Here is a 24,434-nt window from a genome sequence, read left to right on the forward strand (position 1 = left end):
ATTATTTCGACTACCCTACTTCAAGAGTCTCGAATATATCCGTTACACACAGAACTCGCGGCGGCAACGGTGGAGGGTGCCTACGGAGTGATGTCGAGCTTCCGGCCGTCGAACAGCGCGAAGCTGTACGCCTCGCCGGAGGACATGAAGACCGTCGGCTACCGTTCGCGCAGTCTACCGGCGAATCGCCCGCATCTCAGGAAGTCCCACAGCTTGCGCAACACACCGAGCAGCACGACGTTCAAGCCCGGCACGACTGGCAGTCAGCAATCGTTGAACACCAGCATCGGCAATATGAACAACGGAAACGGTAACAATCAGTACGCGCAACCGTTGAAGACCAACAGGAGCCACAGCATAGCCGGTATTCGCGAGAGAAAGAAGAAGACCGTCGTCACCACCAGCTCGTCCATCACGAATCTCTCGTCGATCGCGTCCGGCGCGAACGGAACATTCGCGCCGCCCTCCTCGGCGCCGCCGATCCCCGAGCCAGATTACAGTCTGTCGGAATCGGAGAACGACGACGAGGACGAGTCGGACGAGGACGGCGAATCGGAGATCGCGAAGGAGCTGGAGAAGGCGGCGGCGCGAGAAAAACTGGAAGCGACTCGGGAGACGTCCGGCAATTCGAATACATCCGGCTCGAGCTCGTCCGGCAGCGGCTCGCTGCCGCACTCGTTCAGCGTCGAGGAGATCCAGAAAGTACGCACGCAACTCAAATCCTCCAAGAGTCATCCGAATGATTTTCTGCTACAGACGCAACAGTCGCTCGCCGAGGACGGTGACAACAGCTCGAGCGGCGTCAGCTCGGACCAGGACGTGCCGGTGGGCCCGCCGATGGGCTTCGACGACACCGCCATGCGGAATCTGGCGAATCAAGAGAGCAATCAGCACTTGCCGTCGGGAGGCGCGTCACTGCTCACCGGCGTCAGTCCGGTTGAAAAGGAGGCCAGTCAGACGAAACGGCCGGGCTACGGCGGCAGCGGACTGCTCACCAGGCACGCAGTCAGCCTGGCGCAGCTGCCGCCGCCGATCGAAGCCGACGCCGAGGAGCAAAACAACGATTTGTTCGTACCTCCCCCGCCGGAGTTCAACGCCGGTCCATCCGCCGCCGGCGGCCAGGATCAGGAAGTGGTGGTGTTCGCGCCGCCGCCGCAGTTCTGCGACAACAAGCAGCAGCAGCAGCAGCAGCAGCAGCAGCAGCAGCAAGCCGCTGCGCAGAACCGCGTCAAGATAATCGGCGCGATTCCCAAGGTTGCCGGGAACCAAGTGAAGGCGTCGGGCGGACGGTTGCAGTAAGAAACCGGATGATTTCGCTCGCGTATTGTTTCTCGGAGAGAACAGACGAGAGAGTTTGCAAACACGTAACTGTAGAGATTGCGATTTCAGAGTCAATATATTTAGAGGCTTTCCGCCTTCTTTCGGTAGTGATCGCCGCGCGATGAGCGTATTAAATTTTTAAACTATCGATAGTCGATCCCGCGAAGGATTGACAATTTGTCGTATATATAAGAGCGCGGTCGCTTGAACGACTTTTTGCCAAGAGTAAATCGTATTCTAATCGCGAGCGTCTAAGAGTCGAGTAGGAATGTAATCGAAGAGGTATTCGAACGCGTTTTTATCGAGTAAGTTTACGAGTGTGAGCGTACGCGTCCGATCGCACCGCAATAAAGGGTTGGTTTGTCGCACACGAGCGCACGATCGATCATAGTCGTCCATCACAACCCTATCCGTGAGTGAGTCGCCGACAGATCCGCAAACCGATTCGCTGCGTCGTAGAGAGAGAGACGGAGAGAGAGAGAGAGAGAGAGAGAGAGAGAGAGAGAGAGAGAGAGAGAGAGAGAGAGAGAGAGAGAGCGGCCTAAGGGCGCAAAAAAGAGCGAGGATCCGCACGTCGACGAGACGTGTCGGAGAAAGGTAGAAGCGAGCGAGAAGGAGAAGGAAGAAGAAAAAGAAATTGATACGTTTGATGCGTGTGTACGCGTGCGTGAGTCGTGAATGTGCGATGCATATCGGTTTGTTTTTCATGTTTCTATCGAACTACGAGGTGTGTTTTAATACTTTTACACGACACGACGCTCTTCGTCCTCCGAACAGTAGCTGACGCAGGAACTGTCGAGGTAATTTTACTAAGTCGTTTCTAAATCAATTTTAAACAAGAGCACTGCGGCAGTCTCGCTCACTCTCGATCCCCCCCCTTTTGCCGACGAAACATGGAGATGGAGATGACTTCACTTGACATTTGACGCGAGGAAATCACGTAACCGATTCGTTGTCGATCGAACACGCGCGGTTTTTCTTCAGTTTCCGACTAGCGTTCTCTCTCTCGTGTCTAGACACTGCTCAAACGCCTAATCACAAAGCTCTACTCGCAAAGTCATTAGAGATTCTTCCTAGTTTGTAATTGCAAATATTATTAATATTAGTATTATTATTTTATTATTATTATATTATTAATATTATATATTATTAGCATTGTTATTATAATTATTACGGCGATTACGGCGCTCCACTAAACGATAAAGCGCAGTCGCATTTCACGAAGATGTGCAGCACTATACTTCGTTATAACGCACCATCACTACTCCAGTCTGTGTAAAGTAAATCGTACTCCTTCCATTCGCGCGAGAAGCTCCGTTGAGCCGGGAGACGTTGGACTTTTTGCGCGTCCGCGCGTTCTTGCCGAGCGAGTTGGAGAATCGCCGCGGCCCCGCAAAACCGATAAACTCGCCGATCATTCAGTCGGATTCTCAAACTCCCGTGCAAGTTCGCGATTCAGAAATCCCTTCCGCGAGTTAATTAACTACCCGTTGTACATACGCGTTACGTGTATCGCCATGCAGATGCAACTGTAACCCGCGCGTCCGGATGCAACGAAGGATCTCGCGGCTCTCGGCGACAGTGCTACATATTGTATATATATTATATATTGAGTAACGTTGCAAATGTATCCTCGAGTATCTCTATAATTACGAGCGATCGTCATCTCATTATTACGTTTTACCGCATTCACTATGGTAGATCTATAAGCGATCGAATCCTCCTGATCGTCGTTTCAGCGCCTTCGCGAACTTTAGGAGAGAAAAAGAACCTGCGTTTCGTGCGTAATGCATGTGCGAGCACAAGTGAGTCGCCGCGTGATTTTTAACATACGAAAGAAAGAAATCGAATCAACTGTATTCGTTTCCAAATCACCCTCAGATATATATATATATATATATATATATATATTCCCCAACGTCGGTTTTTTTAAATAAACATCAAAATCATAAGTATGGAGTTTACTCTCAAACATCCTTTGAATGTAAAAGTCGCTCGCGAGATATTTAAATTTGAGAGTACTAATCAATATCACCGCTATTTACTGCTGTATGAATATATGTATATTTTATATAAAAGCAAATTATTATAAATAATTTTTATAAGATTTTAAAACAATTAAACAATTGAAAGATCTAAAAAGAACTTAAAAACTGAATTGAGAAAATATGAGAAAAAATGCATCTAACGAGTTTGCGTTACATTTCATACATTTATTTTTTGAGTTCTCTTTTTAGATCATAATGTGTGTGTGTGTATAATGTTTCTACGATTTATATATAATTTATATATAATAACTTTAAAATTATTTATAATAGTAATTTTTATATAAAGTGTTCATCTAGCATTAAATAATGATAGTGGTAGTTGTGGAACTCGAAAACTAAAATATTTGCATATTCAATAAATGTTAAGAATTATCACGGAACATTCATCGGGTTGTGCAATATTCGCGAGATAATTCCGTGAACTTTCGCAGGTCAGCAAAAAGCAATACATCACAGCTACGTGTGTGGCATCACGACGGCTCGTACAACACACAACAGCAAACAGAGAGATCGGTCGAGAGGCGAGGCTTTATTTTTTTTTTTTCACCGTGCAATGTGGCACGCGCGGCCACGTGGCGTCCGACGCGAAGCGCGTGCACCACCTCGACTACGTGCACCGAATGCGCGCCTCGTCGCCGCGATATTATATAATTACGACATTCCTGCCAAAAGTAATATAGTAGTCTTATATAATATATCAAAATTTACGAGAAAGAGAGTTAACGTTGCGTACATCACGTAAGAGGACATACTTTGTAATCTAGTTGTTCCCTCCATCCCTGTTTCCTTCCCGCGTATCCCTCGTTTCCCCTCTCCGCGCCGCTCCGCATTGATCGAGAGCGTGAGATCGGCGATCTCGGTGATCGGCGGTCGCGACGAGCAATCTCGCGATCGCGGACATGCGGCGGAATGTGTCATCTTGACGTGGAATCCAGAGATCGTCGGCCACAGTGTATGCGCGCGCGAATCCAACTTTCTTGTTAAAATCTACCAGTAAAGTATTTATATATGTATAGTATATGTATATATACAGGCTGTTCCTCGCGTAACGAGGATTAATCGGCCGCGGCCGCGGAAAATTCGGAGGAGGGAAAGAAACGGCGGCATGTCGTTCTCTCCGCAGTGGAAATACCGTTAAAATTACCGATTCACGCGCGAGTTGCGTGATTGCTTTCAACGCGAAAGGATTAAAACACGCCGCGACTTGTATGTTTCGCAATTTTTAACAGCTCCGCCGGATTAGTTAATTCCTTCTGGGAATCCTCTTCTCTCTCGCGCACCGGGATAAACTCCCGTTACCGATTAATTCGCGCCTCTCGGGGAACGTGGCGTGTATACAGAGTGTACCAAAAAAGATGTGTACAGTAACGAGACGAGGGATTCTTTTCGGTCACAGTTTTATTCGAATTTCGGATTGTCAATTTTTATCTTTGATATTGAGTATCGTCGTTATAAAATTGCGATCGATTAAATGCGAATAAATTTGTAAAGAGAAGACTGAAATCATCGATTTTACAGACATTACAGACGTCGAAATGTTTTAAGTATCTTTTATGTTGACGATTGAATAATTTTCTGATCAAGTTTTTTCGGTAAGACTGGAGGCGACTTCAGAAAAATTAAAAAAACTGTTACTCGTACACGCGTTTCTTGAATCATCCTGTAGAACACGCTCTAATGTGAGAACGGCGAGTGCCAAGGAGAGTCATCGAGAAGTGACTCGATGATCGTACTGCGACCGACTGAATTTTTGAAACCACTCTTTATTATCTTCTAGCACTCCTGCGTTTAATCTCGCGCTCCCTTCTTGTCCACCCAATCCTCCCTCCCTCCCTCCCGTCATTTTTCATATTTTAGTTATCACTATCATTAGTATTATTATTAGGTATAATTACTATTAGTATTTTGTATTATAGGTATTGTATTGTAAATTGCAAAGTACGTGCAATGTTTCGACGATGAATAATAATCGATCATGTTCAACTAAATGCGCCTGAAGTTTTATCTTCACCCTCGCACCGAAAGGCACATATATTGTATTTAATTATATTTATCTCCTTACCCGTTTCCCCCTTTTTTAAATAAAGTTGTTTTGCGAGTTTATTACAAATGAAAAATTTCATCCATTTTTATTCGATAATTGAAAATTTGATAAATTTCCTTAACAAGGACACGAATTTTAACATATTCAAGAGTCTGTTTTTCATTTCTTTTCAGCGCATCGAGAGTGGAAGGTATTAAAGTAAAACAACGAGGGTACGATATCGTAACCGTGAAATTATTATTATTCTCTTACAATATCTATCTCTTTAATGTTCTTGAGCTATAAACCATCATTCGTGTTTGTACATGAAAGTATCCAAAAAGACAAAGCACTGTTCGACGCTCGGATATTTCTCTCTTATTCACCTTTCATTCGCTCGTGCGCTCGGGCTTCGGAAAAAGCTCCCGCCCGCGCGCATTTCTCTCTTAGCTATTATTTCGCATTTCTTTTCTTTTTTTCTCGTAGAACCACTATGTGGATTAATGAACACCGGCGGTGCTTTTAACGATCGGTCGATCCACACAATGAACGCAGGTTGTCTTTTCTTTTTATTATTATTTGGCAGTGCGAAACAACCGTACTTCTTTTCTACCGCGTCTTCCGCTTTTTTTTTTTTTTTCGTCACGCGATATTGAGTCTTGTCGAGTCTTGTCGGATATGAGAAACGCTATATCGATATCTTGACGAAGCGACGAGAAGTCTTGAGATCGTTTTGGCCGGATCCGGACTGATATATTCTGCGATCGGTCGTGTTTGATTCTCGTCGTTTCGTTCATAGCGAGAGAAAAAATCATTTCCCTTTTCCCGTGCGAAAGTATCTATGAAGGGCTCGCGAGATAACTTAGAAATTAAATCGATGGGTAGGCTTGCCAGTTTTCATCGTCGCGCGCGCACTTCGAGTTTCTCTCTACACGCTATAAACCATATTATTTTAAATTATGCAATATATTTTCCTACTTTTATACAAATACAAGCACTTGTCTAACTGAAGCGATCTCGCGGGGTCACGATCGAAATTAGATCATCAATCATCGAAGGATCCAGTAACACAATACAAAACACGATGGGGACACGTCCGTCGTAATGATATTCCTTTTTCTATCACTATATAGGGAATTATAAAAAAAAAAAATTCATCGACTTAATAAGTTTGACGCGTTAAATAATAATAATAAAAATATGCGCGAGTTTATAGAATTCTTTGGAAGGAATCAACAGAAATGTACTTATAATACTGATTAACGCAAATTAACGTTTCGCTAAGAGGTGGATTTAAGCGGCCCTCGTCGCGATCGCTTGGATTCTCTCGTCACGCTTTTACATAGAATTTATAATAAATGCAAACACTATATCTGTAATAAGCTATATATATACTTATGCACATATCTCGGGGAGTCTTTGTATATCGCGTTACATTCAATTATTTACAATTTCGAGGCGCGGCGAGAAATCTGTCGAAAATTGTATTCTCGAACTCTTACCCCGCCGTGCGCCCAAAATAATGTCTGACGCGACCGTGGTCGACCGGTTGCTATTTTCCTTTATACATTTACAAGCCTTGTAACTTCTACCGACACGCTCTTACGATTGATTTCGTACGCCAACGACTGAGACTGATGAAAACTGAGAAACCGCGCCAAGCTCTTAAACACACGTTGCAACGTGCAATTCTCACTCGTTTCTTCTTGTCAATACCTTGTGAGATCCTCGAGTTTACGTGTGTTTCATAGAAATATGTTCTCTCAATTTTTACACGATGTAAATTCACGCGAAAGTTTTATTTATGTGCAATTTTGCACAATTTTGAACTGATGCACATTTTACATTTTCTTTCTCGTATCTCGAAAAAGAGAAAGTTTGGATGCATTGAATTGTAATTGATGACTCGTAATCGTTCAAAGCTTAAACATTTTCGTTTTTGGTTGAATTTTGGCATGTTATTGCGGCACATGTTTCTTCAACTTTCGCGTGGACTTGTGTTTTGAAAAGAATCTTTTAATTTTGTAATATTAATACAACTATTCAGTAAAATACAAGCTTGAGTCATGATAGATCAATAGAGAGAATCTCACAGGTGAAACATTTTTTCGTATTCCTTTTGTCTGTGCTTTCTTCTTTTTGCAAAAATACGATAACCACAGAATTCCTGTACCTCTCCATGCTTTTCTCGCATTCTTACACACACACACACACACATTATTCTTTTCCCCTCATTTTCTCTTCCGCTTTCACACCTATCATTTCTTTATTAATTATCGCTAGTTTCTCTCTCTCTCTCTTTCTCTCTCCCTTGTTCTCTTTCTTTCGTTCTCGCACGCACCGTCAAAAAGAAGAAGTAAATCTACGGAGTATAATCTATTTGTGTGTGTGTAGATGTATGTGTGTATGTATATAGCAAAGTTCTTTCCAAAAATGCGATAGAAAAAAAAAGAATCCGTGTATTTCGCTTCGCTATATTTTTTTCTTGTTTCCTTCCTTTTCTAATACAGACCTAATTAGCTTACAGAACATTTTACAGCATTTTCTTTAAACGTACATCCATTTATCATTTAGTGCATTACGCAGCATCGCGTGGATTCAAGTTTAATTCTACAAAAACAAAAAACGCACGAATATGTATAAAAAAAAGAACACCAGAAATTATGGAAATGGGGGTGATTTCCGTTTCGGATCACTCTTCGTGCACTAGAAAAGCGTATACAAATCGTTTACATTGCTTTTACGTATGCCCCCACTTCTCTTTCAGCCTTCCGTCTCTTTTTTCGCATTATTATTATTAGTAAAAGTTCTATATCGATAATTTAGAATTGAATAGCAGGCCGATATGAACAATGGTATATATGAACAACGTGGGACGCTACAGTTACATGCGTGCGGCTAAGCCGCATATGTTTTTACCACCTTTCACGTTTACAGAGGAAGATTTATTCATCGTTGCCGATTCGAACGCGTTAAAAATGTGACGAACGACCGCCACGCAAAAGTGTGAGAAAAAAAAATCTTTCAACTAAATGCAGTCGTTTCGTTTCCTTGGCTAGTGACGTTTGGACGCATATAAATCTTAATCACGATTAATTACAAAAAAGGAAAGTACATGACGTACAAAGAGATACAATACTTAAAGTCGGAATTAAACTCGCCAATTACATAATTATATAATACGTGCGACCTAATCATATTCGCAAATCAAGTGTAAACTTATCGTTATAGATTGCTAAAGTACTTTACCGAGTTCAAATGTTACCACAAAACTTAATTCATTTTTTGTACTTTTGCATGATTTTTGTATTGCTGATTTGCTCAAATTTAAATTGACACCGCGAGGGCTACATAATACAATTGGAAAGACTTTTGAAGTGCTTTTAATCTCTTTTTCTATGATTTGTTGCGGTTCTTCCATTCCGCGAGATCAAGCGCGATCCAAAACCGACGACCATTTCTATCGTTTCACTTTTGCACTTATAAGGATTATTACGAAAAAAATACACTACTTAATATCTAATGGAACCTCTGCTCTCTTAGTTCTTCAATAAATCTCATAAATTAGTATCTAAATAAAATAAATTAATATCTAAGTAAACTCGCATCTCAATTGTAAAACTTCGAAACACGATCGATCCAATTGGTTTCCTTTGCCAATAAAGATTTCGCAATAATTACTATCTGAACAAAATAATGTGCCAGAAATGGCAGATAAGTCTTTATTTACTTAAAAAATTGGTCCCTTACCCGATCGACGTAATTTCGACACTGGCAGCGACAATACATTTTGCACGAGCAGAGATCTTGTGACAGAAAATTGGCAAAGTGAAAAGATGGAAATAGCGATCGGCGCAAAGATCGCGCCACAAAAAAAAAACGAAAGCGATGAACATGAAATGGTCGCGAGACGCAATGAAATCTAAAACAAAAAGATATAAGAAGCAAGGAATAAATATAGAAATTCAATTAATTTTTTAATACGATAAAAAAATGCCGATGGACGTCATTTAAATAATTTTTCAGATATTTAAAAAACAATGTCTGCCAAATCATGTTACTTAATGCAATATGAAATATCATTATATATCAATATTTAAATTAATATAATATATTTATATATGTATATTCATATTATTCCTTACTTCTTAAACATCTTATTTCTATATTTCATCGCAACTGAAATTTGAAGCGATACGCGCTGATGAATGCGCGATGATTCCTCATGAGACCTTGTATGGCACTGAGGAGCTGTTTCAGATCGATTTAAAGCACGGAAAACCTGGACTGTTGAACAGAGCCCGTTGCACTTCTTTTCACTCATTCTGTTTTGTATGTCATTGGCAGTACCTTGATTTATGTGCTCGACGAAGTCTGGCAGTGCGCGATCCGTGAGCGCTCGGAGAATATCGCCGATCTTAAATCTTTAGAAATCATTAAGCAACTCACTTTTTAAGATTAAACGTGCACGAGAGAGTGCATCTAACTTTAAGCTAACAAACATGGCAAATGTCATTTAATGTGTATGAAAATCAAATTTAAATTCATAAATTGAACATTCAGTAATTAAATTAATCCAGTGTTTGTTAACAAAGATTTTTTTTTTCAAGAACGGCGATACAACTCGGAGAGTGTAAATTCGAATAACTAATTCGGTGGCTACCCGATGGCCAAGCCGTGTGTACGTGTACGTGTATAAAGGGAAACGCCGACGAACAAGATTGTTAAAAGCACGCGTACGCACGTGCGATAGAGAGAGATACTACGTTAGAGGCGCGCCGTTAAAACGATGAGGCTGGCAGTGCGTGATTTTGGCAGTAACGCGTTTACATTTCCCGGTGTCAATCTCTCGATTTCTTGCGAAGGAAGAAAGAATTCACCCGCCTTTGCCGCCGTGTGTACGTATCATCCTAGCGGGAACACTGTGCTCGAAAATCAACGAATGCAAAGAGATTTACCTTCTTTTTTTTTTTTTTTTTTAGTTAGCCTTCGGTACTCGCGAGCAGCTTGAACGGCGAGCAGCAAGTCCGAGTACAGGATTCGTGTAATATGCCGTTTCGTTACAATAATTTCAACTAAGTATTTACATTTACAACTTGCGACTTCGCGATGCGCGCCGCGTACACGCGCGGGACACCTTGACGTGGGTGGGATTCGAGAAGAAAAAAAAAATAATTGTAAAAGTAAATTCTTTAAAACACTTGTCCCGGCGGCGTGAATAACAACGACGACGACGACGCGTTCACGAATTAGCCGCGACTCGTTACGCATTCACCCCCGCGCGTCAACTAGAGATCTATTCGATTATACACTTACAATCGTACTTTATGATAATAGTAAGAATAATTAATTATCGGTTAATTATCGTAGAACTCTTAATTACAATCGTATTGGCAGTGTTTCTTAGCTGGTGTGTATGTAATGACGTTCCGTCTTTGTCTGTCTTGTCTATGTGTCCCATGCGCGTCACCATCTCTCACTCGCTCGATCTCTCGCACTCCCTCTCTTTCGTCCATCCAGATTTTCTCACCCAATCTCTCACCCGTCACTCTCTTTCATTCCCGCATCATTCAGCACACACGACTTTCACGAGCTTTAATTTACACGAATCATTATTTCGCTACGTTATGTATATACGCGCGACCGCGTTGCCGTTTCGCAATGCTCACAAATATTCGCAGTCGCAAAAAATGATGCTCGTTCCGTTCTTGCGACTGCGATGGTCGATGTGCGAGCGACGGAAACGACGACACGGCGCACGTTCACATCTTGTTCACTCTCCTCGAGATAACTCCGTGGGACATGTAACACAGCCTTCGAAATTTACCCCTTTTGAGGGTAACAGCTCATCTCGGTCGCGATCGTGCAGCATGTTCAGCTACTCCCGTTGTCAAATCTCTTTGTCAAATCGCAAAGTGGACCGCGCGTTCTTCAAGCTTAGCATGAGCGTACGCCAACATGCTACATGAGACTCAGCAGAAAGATAAAAATAACGCGATGAAATACACGCGATCGAACACGTTTTCGGTGCGATAAAACGAGGCAAGCTCGACGTCGCGTTAGCTCGCTCCGCGAGAGCTCGCTCGGGCGTGCCTCGGGCCTTGAAAATTACTATCTCTCTTCTTTAATTTCGTTTTGTACATCGCCTCTCTCTCTCTCTCTCTCTCTCTCTCTCTCTCTCTGTTCCAACAAAAAGGGGACAAAGAGAGAAATCAGTTCTCGATAGAAATCTCGGTGGTGGCGTGTGTGTCGTCCGATAATACCGCAATCTTTCAAGTTCGTGCCGAGCTCTCGAGTCTGGGAGACTGTCAACCCCATTCAGGGAAATAACGGCGGGTTCGGAGCAACACCATTCAATCTCCCTTTCTCTCCGTTCACATTCCCTCTCATTCGTACTCTTTCATTCTCACCTAACAGCCTAACTCCCTCCCGCGATCTTCCTTCGTCTCTCGATACAGTCTTCTGCGTCCGCTTCGCGCTGTCTACGATCCTCTTCCTCCTTTCCCGTCTCTCCTCCTCCCTCGTCCTCCTTCGTGTCATCGAACGACGACAGCCGGCGCGAGTTCCTACCAAGTTGTAAATCGAGGTAGACGAATCTTCTTTCTCTCCCTTTTTTTCTTCGAGGCATCGTCGGAGATCGCAAAGATATTATCAGTTCCCGGAAGTGCCAAGGAGCCAATGTTAGATATTAATTGTTGAGTCTTAAGGCCACCAGAGTGATTATCTCTTTATAAATTGTTAACTACCGCTTAAATATTTTGTCTGTGCGCTCCCTCGGTTTCCATTGGCAAACAAATACACAAAAAGCTCCTCTTCGCTGCTTTCTTCCTTCTTTTCGCTTTTTTTTTTCGACTAACATTATCACCGCTCCCACCGCGCGTCCATCCTTGGAATTTTGATCGGCGGTAGAAGACGGAACAAAACGTATCCACGGTGAGGCACTTTCGAGGCCCAGACTTAGCGCTTCCGAGACCGACGAGCTGCGAAGTGTGCGAGGTACTCGTGGCAGGGATCAGTGTAGAATAAGCACGTTGATAGATGTATCTATCGATGAACAACGACGAACAGCAACGCTCTCGCCGGAGGGACGAATGACCGTATCCCTCCTCCCCCGTCCTTTCTCTTGCTGTGCCCTTTAATTCTTATCGCTACTGTGTACTACTCGGTTCATCCTGAACTTATTATCTTTCACGATTTCCGTTCAACGTTTACGATTCTTATCTTCTAATCGGTCTGCACTCGTAAGGATTGGTCGTTCTCCTAGATTAGAAGAATTATTTCCTAAGCGATTTCCGCTCTCTCGATACGTTCGGGTTGTTTCGGGCCGCATCGGTGCGACCTTCGTCTTCACCGACCAGGAAGCGTATACACTGTGTGTCGCTTGTGCCAGCGATAGCACTGTTCTTCACTGGCTCAGGTGTAAGATAGTTCGTTAGGTCTGTTCTGGTATCCGGCCGATCGGCAGGCATTATCACGAATTCTTCACTGGTTTCCGGCGCTGCTTCACTCGCGTCGTCGGTGGCGCGCGGCCGCTTATCGCGGGATAGAGAGCCAAATTCACCTCATCCGGACTGCTCGCGGCTGCTTTGCGAATATCCACGTGCTTCGTGCTTTGTACTTCGGATTCCAGTACCCATTCGTCCGGTTCTCTGCGGAAAATACGTAATGGCGAGAGTGAGTCACGCGGCTTCGCGATATTACGTGTCGCGCGATCAGAGATTATTATTGCACCGGAACTTACATATCTTGGGGATACCACCGCAGCAGTACTTTCGTCTTTCCGTCCAACTCCACTCTCTTCGCTAAAACCTGAAAGATAAATTTTATCGGCGTAAGTCTCAGCTGATTTTCACGATGCGGATTGCGCGGGATTGCAATAATTCTACGCTCGTAACTCACTTGACTAGTTAGTGCCATCGAGTTTCCTGGCGTCTTAGCTAGTTGCCTCTGCGTCCTCGATGCCGCTAGTTCCTGCAGCCTATGCTGGAGACCCTCCATTATTCCCGAATCGAAATAATCGAAAAGCCTCGCTGTAAGAGATACGTTAATATTTAATAACATGACGCTTTTGTCAATGAAATAAAATATATTTATTGTATTTGACGGAATAAACTTGTAAGTAGCGTAAATATTTCAAACAAGCTCAAAAAGATAAGGACAATCGACGATGCAAGTTACATAATCGCGATTAAATGATACTCACCAGACCAAGGTTGCCGCCTATATCTAAGCTTCTTGCCATTCCTCCTAACAAGCTTGCCGCCGCTTTCACAACTACGTCTTCCGTTGCTGCTGCTCGCTTCCGGCTGATTAAAATGACCATTTACATGCCTCTCGAGAGCAGTCTGCGAACAAATTTTATTTATTATAGTTTCCGAAGACCAGAATTAATGATATGTAACGATAATTACCTGGGAACTGAATCGACAACCGCAGCCGTCGACGATGCATCGGAAGGGTTTATTGCCGCCGTGAGACAAAACGTGTCTCTCCAGCCATCGTCGGGAACACGAAGTCCTTCCTTGCACTTTGCATCCCTGCCACTGACAAACAAAATTGTCGCCGCCGGTTTGCGTGTTAATATGTGCAGCCTGAAAAAAGAAAATAATATAAAAAATTGTACACAACTCAGATTTTATATTATCATATTAATAACATTACGTTTTTTCTTCTTTTTTTTTAAGTAGAGAGAGTCAAGCGATGAAATTTTCTGCGAAAACTGTAGACTTAAAGAATTTTTGCGCACCTGTAGATGTTCGAGAAGACCACTAATAGACTCAAAACTGGCCTCGCACTTGTCCCAGCGGCAGATCCCATTATCGGTAGCCTGCGACCTATCTTTTTCGGGCGCTCGCGCCGGAAATCGAATGGTGGTAGGCGCCGAGAGGATGGGCGACAGCGACCGCTTCGATTCGCTACTCCGGGAGTCTTCCTCGTCCACGTCATCCTCGTCGACCGGTGTTGTTTGGATCTCCTCGCTCTTATCGTCCTCCTTCGACGGCGAGGAGGACAGCCTCGAGATGGGAGTGTCGTGGCCGCTCTGCGATCTCAGCGCGCCCAGGATACTCCCGCAGCTGTTCGTGAGATTGTTGTTCTCGTTCACATGCGGTTTGGAAAGAATGCAGCCCTTGAAGTCCAACGGCACAGTCTCACCCAGCAGCGAGTCGGCGGCAGCTGGCGGAGAGCTGCACTTGGCCGCGTTGATACTCGCATCCGAAGTTAATCTGTTGAATGAAAAAAAGCAGCCATTAATCAGAAACATAATTTACTTACCACTTGCTTTCCACTTGCTTTCCACTCAAATCTATGTTACATGGAGGATTGTATTTGGTGATAAATCAAAATTGAGCTACACACACCGGTAACACGAAGATTTGGAAGGCCATCTTCTTTCAGGACCAGCATAACTTATTGCGCTACGTGTACTATTCGGGGATACTTGAAACTGTTAAGCTACTTATCCTTGAAACGGAACGAAACGGAATGAGTTTTGTTGAACGCAAAGTAGAACGATCCAAACTTTCCTCGATGTGTGCGTCTAATAGCAAATTACTAACTCTAAGTGATCAGCGTTAATGCGTAAAGAGTTTTCGTGAGATCGGAGCCAGGCATCTATACCTAAGGGATGAGATCTTGTTCGAGATCGGCAGACTTGGCAGCGGTTTCGGCAGCTTCTTATCCATCTTGCCATTGATTCTTGGCACGATGACCAACGGCGGCTTCTTCACGGCAGCCGACGGCGACGTCAGCGTTCTCACCTCCCAGTCATTCGTCGAGGTGCCGCGGCTCTGGTTCGATGACACGGTGCCCAAGTATTTAGCGAGACCGCCCTTGTTTCTCTGCACCGTGGGTGGCCTCCGGAATTCCGACGAACTCTTTGCTACCAGCACCGACATTGTCTCGCTCGTTTTCTTGATCTGTCGACAAAAATATGACGGCGATGATAGGTGCATTAATATTATCTATCTTATTGTTATACTTCAATGAAGCTGGAAGTAAGTCAAGTAGCAAGTTATTTATCTTCCTCAATAAAAAGAAATGCAGACTAAAATGCTTTGTCAATGTCTATATTAAATAAAGTAAGAAGTAAATAGCAAGCATATGACATGTTCAATATTATCTATGTGAATTATCGCAAATAGAGAATTTGTAAAAATTTCTCTTTATTAACTCGCTACTCGATAGATTTTCTTACTTCTTCCTTGCAATCGCGATACGAGCAGTGTGATTTTCTTTGCCTAATATCGAACCATATTAAATTGTGCCATATTAAATTGTCAATCAATAGGACGAGAGCAGGTTCTACGAATTAATATCCACCTATAGGAAAAAAACCGATCCACTCGCGGATTTATTAAAAAAGACTAATTCAATATCCGATAAATGCGAGTTCACTGATAAGGCGAGTATCTGAAGTGTCCGCATGAAGTAAAGCGGGTCGATATCTTTCAACACTTCCGTTACAAATATAGCTTTTATCGAGGAAGCAGCTTGTTTCAGTTTTTTTTTTATTTTAATTTGTTTCTACAAAATACAACTTTTATTTTTAAACACTGTTGAGTTAATATTAAATAATATTATAGCATAATATCTTAGATATCGGCAATTTTTAAATTAAGATTCTACCGAGATTTACTTTAAACTAAATGAAGAGCAAACTGCCTTCCATTTGCACTTTTGAAACTTAAACGTCTGAAAAATCTTCGTAGAATTTCACTCGGTTCTCTCACAACCCAAGATCTATTGTACGTCGGTGAATGGTTACCTACTCAATAAACAGTTCAAAGCCATTCTTCCGAAACCCAAATAAATTGTGAGTTATGCTTCTATAACACTCGACAATTCGTTTTCACCGAACAGGTCTCTAAAATGACTAAAACATTCCTTTCTAATATCTTAATTTCTTTCCAACTCATTTTTGCAACACAAATTAACCAGAAATTTCCAGACATAATGAACAAATTGTGCTCGCGAGAGAGAGGCGAATTTGAGAACACAGATTAGACGAAGACGTAACACAAATAATCCGTCGCAATAGCAAGTAAAGCAGCGAAACAAAAATAGTTGCATTAATAGTTTATGTAGCAAATTGAGCAAAAAAGAAATCGGCAACACAGGCTGTATAAATTTTATACAGAAATGGTAGAATGTCCAAGATTATATTAATCCCCGAAAATTCGGCAATCGAATTTTCACTGTTTATTATCCGCGTTCGCAAAAATTCGCGATTGACGCAAATTCGTTCGTGCAAAGGCGCGAGAATATTATCTCTTTCGAGAACATCACGATATAACAATATCATCGGCAATTTTTCTGGCCAACATAAAGTTGACTTGTGCACAGAAACATGATTTGATGAAGGTCTGTGTTCAGAATTTTCCAAACTTCTCCAACTTTTTCTAAAATATTATTTCGTGTTGTCGATTGAAGCTAACATTCTGTTACCGCGATGAAAATTTGAGCAAATTTAGGCTTTCACACGCCTCTCGCAATCTTAAACGAGCACCGACCTTCGGTTGTTGCGGCTTGATCTGCGTCTTGAAGTACTCCGTGATCTTGCCCTGAGACTCGTGGTGGTGCTGACCGCCGGCGGTCTTCCCATTCGCTTTGCCGGCCCCCCTGGACGTGGGGTCGGCGGCGCCGGAGCGCGGAAGGGCGCCGGCTTCAGGCTCGCCCCTCAGCCTTTTGTACGTCGTGGTGGAGCAAGCCGTCGCTGCCAACGGCGGGGTCCAGGGCCACTGGGGCCTGGTGCCGGTTTGCGACGACGGCGCCAGCTTGAGTAGGGACGGCAGCGGGCTACCGGATGTCCCGCGTACCGCTGCTACCCCTTCATCGCTGCTGGTGCTACACGGTGAGCCTGGTTCAGTGATATCGCTGGTGCCGCTGCTGCTGCATTCTCCGCACGAGACTGCGACGCCACTGTAACAAGCGGAGAGGAAAGTTTTAGTGAAGTGCGGTGGAAAATCCGTCCGAAAAAAATTCGAGATCAAAATCTTTCAGAGATATATTAAGAGCTGTAGAATTAATGTTCATCGAGCCTCATCGAGACATTTGCCACAGTTGTGAGTAATAGAACGTAATATGTACAACACTATTTATAGGGATGTAACGAATATTCGGCATTATTCGGTATTCGGCTTATTCGGTTGCTTTTTTTGAATATTCGGTTTGGCCGAATACCAGCAACTATTTGGCCGAATAGTGATTTTTTAAATTAATTGTTCAAGTTCTTAAGGAATAGAATGAAATAAAATGTAAATATGAATAATTTTAACAGCATTTATTATTAATAAAAAAATAAACATGTATTACCTAAATAAACAATAGAAGACAATAAAATAATGTATTTTTGTTTCAGTAAAATAAATTCTGAGAAAATTAAAAATAAAATGAAATTCTTCAATATTAATAAATAAAAATCAGTCATTGCAACAAATTTGGATTATTAGTGTCAGTAATATTACACTAATATTGATAATTTAATAATGGTAAATTATGGTGCAAAAATATTAGTTTTTCGCCGTTATCTGGAAGCAATCTATTCCTTTTTTTCTCATAAACTATTCCAGCTTTGGAAAAGAGACGTTCACTATATACGCTGTTCGCAGGAATACACAAATATTTTTCTGCTAATTTAGATAAAATTAGCAGTATTTTTCTGTTGTCATGCCACCATAAAAATGGCGATTCAATCCGCTCTATCAATTTCATGGATAAATAAGTATCAATTTCACAGGACTTAGTATTACTCTCGGTATTACTACTATTCCTATTAGAAATTGCATTCCCACATGCAGAAGTTGATGCATCACTTGCGTTTGCTATTTCGGAAAAGCATGTCCAAATGGTCTCTTTTCTTCTGAATGTAGTCAATGATTCATCATCAATATCGTTATTGCTCTCGCTATTATTCAAATCATCACTTTCCAATATTTCGTGTTCCTGTGAAATTTCTTGCATTTTATGATAAATTTCAATTTTAATCTTAGACGACATGTCGTTATCGAAAAACGCTGTTTTAAAACGAGGATCAAGGAAAGTTGCATGTGTATAATTTATATTTAATAATATATTATTAAAACGATTATTAACATTTTGTATTAATGAATCTTTCATCGTACCCACGCCAAAAAATGAAATTTTTTTTAAAAGATATTTCTTGAGAGAAGCTACAATAGGAATAACTTCAGATATGATTGATTCAGAGGAACTAATTTCTTTGGTTATCTCTTCAAAGGGCTGTAATAGTTTTAAACAATTTTCTAATAGTGACCACTGATGTGATGATAGGTTGACTATAGCTTCAGTTTCTATAGTAAAAATACTAATAGCCCTTTTTAATTCAAATAACCTTTGCAACATATAAAATGTCGAATTCCATCGTGTCTGCACGTCTTGGACTAGTTTCAATGTTGGCATATTCAGTTCTCTTTGTATTGCTTTCAACTTATAGCAAGCTGCTGGTGAGTGATTAAAATGGGTCACAATTTTGCGACTTACAGCTATTAAATCATTGACGGTGCGTTGTGACTTTAAAGCCTCAGTCACAACTAATTGAAGCGTATGAATGAAGCATGTGATTCATTCTGGATATCTAAATTTTTGGTAGCTTTTTTAATATTTGCGCCACTATCTCTGATTATTATATAATTTTTATCATTTAAATGCCATTCTTCTATCATCTCTGTGATTATTTTCGCTATATTTTCCCCTGTATGGCTGCCCGGAAAATGTTTTACGTTTAATGCTGCATGCTTCAATTGAAAATCTTCATTTATGTAATGAATAGTAAAGCTTATATAACTCTCATTAGAAATATTACAAGTCCATATATCAGAAGTGAAGGCACAATTGCTTATATTCTCAATATCTTTTAAAATTTTAATTCTACATTTCTCATAAATATCTGGTATCACAGTTTCAGAAAAATATGTTTTAGATGGAATCTTATAACGTGGTTCAGCACATTCCATTAACTTTTAAAAACCTGCGAAGTTATAAACTTATAGGTATATCTACCTAACTATAAATAAATTGTAAATCATTATTAAATAAATTGTATTATTAAGTCTTACCAATATCTGTTACAATTGAAAATGGTTGATTGTCTAGTGCAATCATTTCTCCAATTGCCTTGTGCAGATTTAGTGATTTCTTATCATTTATATTCCACTTTTGAGTTTTTACGTAATCTGCAATATTTGATTGTTTTTTATTTTCTGCAGACTGACTTTGAAAATTTTCATTGTATTCTGTTATGTGTTTGTTTTGCAAATGCTTGATCATTGCCGATGTAGTAGCACGTTTTCCAATACCACCCCGTGATATTGGAATTTTACATAGTAAACATATTGCTTTTGTATTGTCATCACTATGTATTTCAAAGAAGTCCCAGATTTTGCTTCTTTTATTCATATTGCACAGTTTTTTTGAGACTACTTATTTTGAGGTTACAAACTAGAAACAACATAACATGTGAGTGAACAGTTGAATATTATAAACTATAATCTTATACGGAACTGTAATGATTTAACAGTTCCGCGTTAGATGGCTCTTTCGTCACTATTCGGCCGCCGAATATTCGGTATTCGGTCATGTAACATCACCGAATATTCGATATTCGGTTTTTTCAAAAATCAGTATTTGTTTCATCTCTAACTATTTAGATCTGTTGTAAGACATTGAATATTCCTTTGACCAGCGACAACGTGTAACGAGATATCATTACGTTCGATAATGCGGCAAAAATTCTCTCAGCGCGATATCACCTGCAGCGTTTCAAGCACAACGTAAGGAGATATCGTTACGGGTTTCCCCGTTTGAGGTGGTTGTTTGCGTTGACGCGCGCGATCATTATGCCGGTAGAAATTCCGCGTACGTCACCGCGTAATGTCCCATTATATAAAACAGTAGTACAATTCATCCGAATAAGGACGACTCCATCCGGCCGTTCCTCGCCGCACTCCGATCGCACCTTTTTTCTCCTATAGATACAAGCGGGTCCGACGATTGGTTGGTCGATCAACTAGGAGCAAGCAGCTTCGCGGTCACCGCGAAGCACCGCGGAGAGAACCGGTTGGAAACGATAAGCGATGACGACAGCGGCGGTGGCGGCAACGACGGCCACGAGGAAATTGCAAGCTTACCGAGTAATGACGTTACCACCAACGCAAACCTAATTGCAGGCCCAGACATTGCCAATTGGCCTGGTCCTGTCGTCGTCGTCGTTTCGGGTTTCCGCGGCTCCCAGTATCGCGGCACGTCGACACGTTTCGGTAATTTACAAGCAAATCGAGGTGCGGAAAATACATAGATAGAAAAAAAATGACGCGGAAAACTTGTTATCAAATTTATTAGCAGTCACTTAGTTTCGTAATTTTCGTCAAAGTCGTCGCTTCACTGCATACACGCATGAATATATTTTGAAACTAATATATTTTATATTACGAATACCGCAAACATTTTATAGATAGTAATTAATATAGTAATTAATATAGATATTTTCTTAATATATTGGAAATGTTTGCCGAAATTATTTTTGGCAGCGTTTGCGGGAAATATCTTGGTATCGCTATCGGATCGCAACAGCTCTCATTCAATTTCTCGTTTTACGTTAGATTTACGTTTACTACATCGAAACCGTTCGAACGCGTAAATACGAGACAAGAATCAAATGGCTGCATTTACCGCTAAATGTGAATGGAAAATACGCGAATAAACGCATATACGAATACGAGCCGCCACAGGCGGTTTTATTTCGCAACCCGTCGCATTTATTGTAATCTCTCGCAAAAGTGCGCGAAAAAGTATCGAGCACGCGTCGCTCTTCTCCCATTCACAAACAAGCGGCTTCATCTCGTGCAAAAAAAATTCGCGTTTGCGCTGCTTCGTCGCGTATCAACGGTCGTAAATTATCCGGCCGGTTGTAAAGTGGCCGAAAACGAGAAAAAACAACCGTCACCGCCGTCGCGCTCTTGCGTTCCGGATAAGGCCGGTCGACCGACCGGCCGATCGTCGATCTTCTTCTCCCGACTTTCCGGCCGCAGATATTTCGGGCGTCCGTCGCGTCGCGCGCGAACCACGACACGTCATAGTCGAGAGAAAGAGACACTGACCTTTCCACGTTACGATAGCGCGCGACGTTTACGCAACGCGCGTGGCGTAGTTACTCAGTCTCCGGCGGCGAGTGACGCCGTAAGACGCGCCGCCGCCATTTATTGACTCATCCTCTCATTCTGCTATATTTCATTATCTTTTTAAATCTCCAGTTATTTGTGGCGCGCACCAGTATATATATACACATATGCGCTTCGTTTTTCGATGTGACTTACGTAAAAACGTATGTTAACATGCGAACTCGACTGTAATTAAAATAGTTATTATCTCGAAATATTTAGAGACAAAAAGAACTCGTTAACTGAAACTTTAATGGAGTTGTAAATGCCACCAATTGTGTCTTGAGTACTGCAAGAAAGATAAAAACAAAAACAGAAATATAAAACACATTTTCTTAAAATTTGTATTTCCTCCGCTTCTTTTTCTTCAGTTGATATACGTGCAATATAAACGTTAAAATTGTCATTTATATTGAAAATATTTAAAAAGACTGCGCGATAAAATAAAAAATAGAAGGTATTAAAGGCAAGACCGGGGATAATGACGTGATTTCGGCGCTTCGCTCGAAAGAGGGACGATCTGCTCGATGTCCACGGCGTTACCGTTGCATAACTGACCTACACTCACGATGAACGCGAATGCTCGGCACGGTCGCGCGAGCACGCGTGCAATACGCGAGGCCCCGTCCCTTTCGCCCGAAAGTTGCGAAAGTACGGAAGAGCTGGTTATTACGGCCGCGCGCCAACTTAGAAGATTAGAAGTTTATTCGAGAAAAGTTTAGTCGCGTAGTGGAATATTGAACTGCAGAACGACGCGTATTTTCGTAAATTGCCATCGAGGTTTCCTCACTTTTCACTGCGCTGTTGACATTTTGCGCGCCGGCAACACGTTTTGCGAAATAAGGAATATAATTGAGGAGTTATTTTTCCTTACGATTTCACAACGCAGAAAGGATAACTTGTTAAATTGACAAAGCTTTGATGCAAATTTTACCGTAACATTAACAAGGTACATTCTCCGAGATAAGCGAGATAATTGTAGCGAAAAATTAGACTCTCTAAACTGTGAGGAACACGTTTCCGTTGTCTACGCGGCTATCTACGGAAAAATGTAACAGTGCACATTTCTCGGCGCGGAGAACAACAACGACGACGACGACGATAAATGCGTTCTGTAGTCGGCCGCGTAGCTATACGCGAGCGAGTAATATATACCTTTGTGTACATGCGAAAAACTGATTCCGCGGCAACTGCGCGTTACGCCCTTATCAGGTTCTCGCGCTGCGCATGACGACGACCGCGTGCGAAAATCGAGCGCCCGCGCGCACACTCATGCATTATACATCCGTATGTTAATTGCATAACGCGCGGTAATGACGGAAATAAATGATATTTACAGCGGCGTCGGCAGACGCGCGATTTTATCGCGCGTGGCTTTCGCATAACTGACCTACGTCCATTTCGGCGGCCCTTGGCCGCGGTCATGCGAATGTACGTGCGCGCGCGCGCTCGCGCGCAGGACAGATTCCGCCCTTTCCGCTGGAAATCGCTGGAAAGGGATGACAGCGGGTGGGAGGGACTGAACGGTACGTCGACCTGCTTATCGTTCCTCGATGCATGACGATCTTGTCCAGTATGGGTGGAAGGAAATTGAATAGAGGGACTATTCCAAGGTATTTCGAGGACTTGAAGGGCTGGCTTAAGCATCAATAAATCTGAACGGGGAAAAGCCCGCATAACTGAGTGATACTAAACACGTTTCAAAGCGTTTCTAATAACTTCTTTAACTAATAAACAACAATATTTAAGCGTGGCGTAAGAATGTTGCTGTAATTAATGGCATAATGTAAAAAGTAAAGTCACAAAATGTGTGTGATTAAAGTATAATTAAAATTATTCACATTTGTGAACATTTTCTCAAATGTATTTCTGTATTATTTCTATGTACGTATATCTTATCTAGTTTTATTCTAATGTTATTTCATCTTACGTAAGAAATTACTCGCAAAATTATTCTTGCAGAATTACAAGCAGAATTTTGCTTCACACCGCTTGATTTCATATTATATTGATTATCTTCATTTTCATAACGCTCTGTCAATTTTAATTAAAAATCCGTAGAATATTGCGAGCTCATTACATATTACTGACCACTTCCGTTTCCGTAACTCTCTGTCAATTCTAATCAATTACCTGCAGCGTAGAACATCCAGTCACCGTTTAATTACGACGCTCTTTGCGCGGACGGTTATAGCGAAATTTATTTCGCCTCCGTGTTCGTGAATGTAAATTCAGCCGCAGCTGCCGCGACTCGTACGCGAACCAATATGCCCGCCGAGAGCAATCTAGCCGTCATTATTGCTACCGATAAACAACGATATTCGCGCACTATGAATGCCTCGTCGTGCACCCTCTCTCCCGGTAATTCGACTGAGCGAAACGAGTGCGGCACGGTGCTCGAGTGAAATGAATTTAAATGACGCGTCATCGTCGAACATCATAATGCCGAGTACGCGTTACGCAATGAAAAGCTTCGTTAAAAAATCTGTTGACTAAATTTATGTATTTCTGTACATATAACACTTCAATCTTTGATCACGTTCGATCTTCATACATTAATATTTGTAGCTAAACGATGCATTGAGATGCAAATGTAGAACGAATATAATTACGATTTTTTATTATAAATGAAAAATCATTTTTATTTTATTATAAATAAAATATGCAAAAGTTTTTCTTCTAAATATTAAGAAGTAATCAATCTTTTATATATTAATATATTTCTCAAAACGGTTTCCCGTTTAATCGGGTTTCATCAGCGGATTTAATTCGACTTTTGCTGCCGTTAAACTCGGCAAGTTTTAAATACTGTTCCAAATTATACATTTGATATCAATTAGTAAGCAGAAAAGATTACCAGAGTAAGAG

At 41.8% G+C, this 24,434-nt stretch overlaps 2 protein-coding genes across 9 annotated transcripts in view; one reads left to right on the forward strand and one right to left on the reverse strand.

Moving 5' to 3' along the window:
- Prosap (prosap) overlaps window positions 1-5,485 on the forward strand; it is a 118,979-nt gene extending 113,494 nt beyond the window's left edge. For all 8 annotated transcript variants that reach the window (XM_067353203.1, XM_067353204.1, XM_067353196.1 and 5 more), the window contains one exon: window positions 53-5,485. In XM_067353203.1, coding sequence (XP_067209304.1) covers window positions 53-1,299 — 1,247 coding nt within the window. In that variant the 3' untranslated portion in view covers window positions 1,300-5,485. The remainder of the gene's footprint in view (window positions 1-52) is intronic.
- Window positions 5,486-5,625: 140 nt separating this feature from the next.
- Window positions 5,626-24,434, reverse strand: part of jing (AE binding protein 2 jing) — a 90,800-nt gene continuing 71,991 nt past the window's right edge. Inside the window, exons 2-9 of the mRNA XM_012367894.2 lie at window positions 16,902-17,310; window positions 15,010-15,308; window positions 14,138-14,615; window positions 13,803-13,982; window positions 13,595-13,736; window positions 13,291-13,421; window positions 13,133-13,200; window positions 5,626-13,040 (exon numbers count right to left, since the gene is read on the reverse strand). Coding sequence (XP_012223317.2) covers window positions 12,863-13,040; window positions 13,133-13,200; window positions 13,291-13,421; window positions 13,595-13,736; window positions 13,803-13,982; window positions 14,138-14,615; window positions 15,010-15,308; window positions 16,902-17,310 — 1,885 coding nt within the window. The 3' untranslated portion in view covers window positions 5,626-12,862. The remainder of the gene's footprint in view (window positions 13,041-13,132; window positions 13,201-13,290; window positions 13,422-13,594; window positions 13,737-13,802; window positions 13,983-14,137; window positions 14,616-15,009; window positions 15,309-16,901; window positions 17,311-24,434) is intronic.

Source organism: Linepithema humile, chromosome 1 (assembly GCF_040581485.1).
Source record: "Linepithema humile isolate Giens D197 chromosome 1, Lhum_UNIL_v1.0, whole genome shotgun sequence".
Taxonomy (NCBI): Eukaryota; Metazoa; Arthropoda; class Insecta; order Hymenoptera; family Formicidae; genus Linepithema; species Linepithema humile.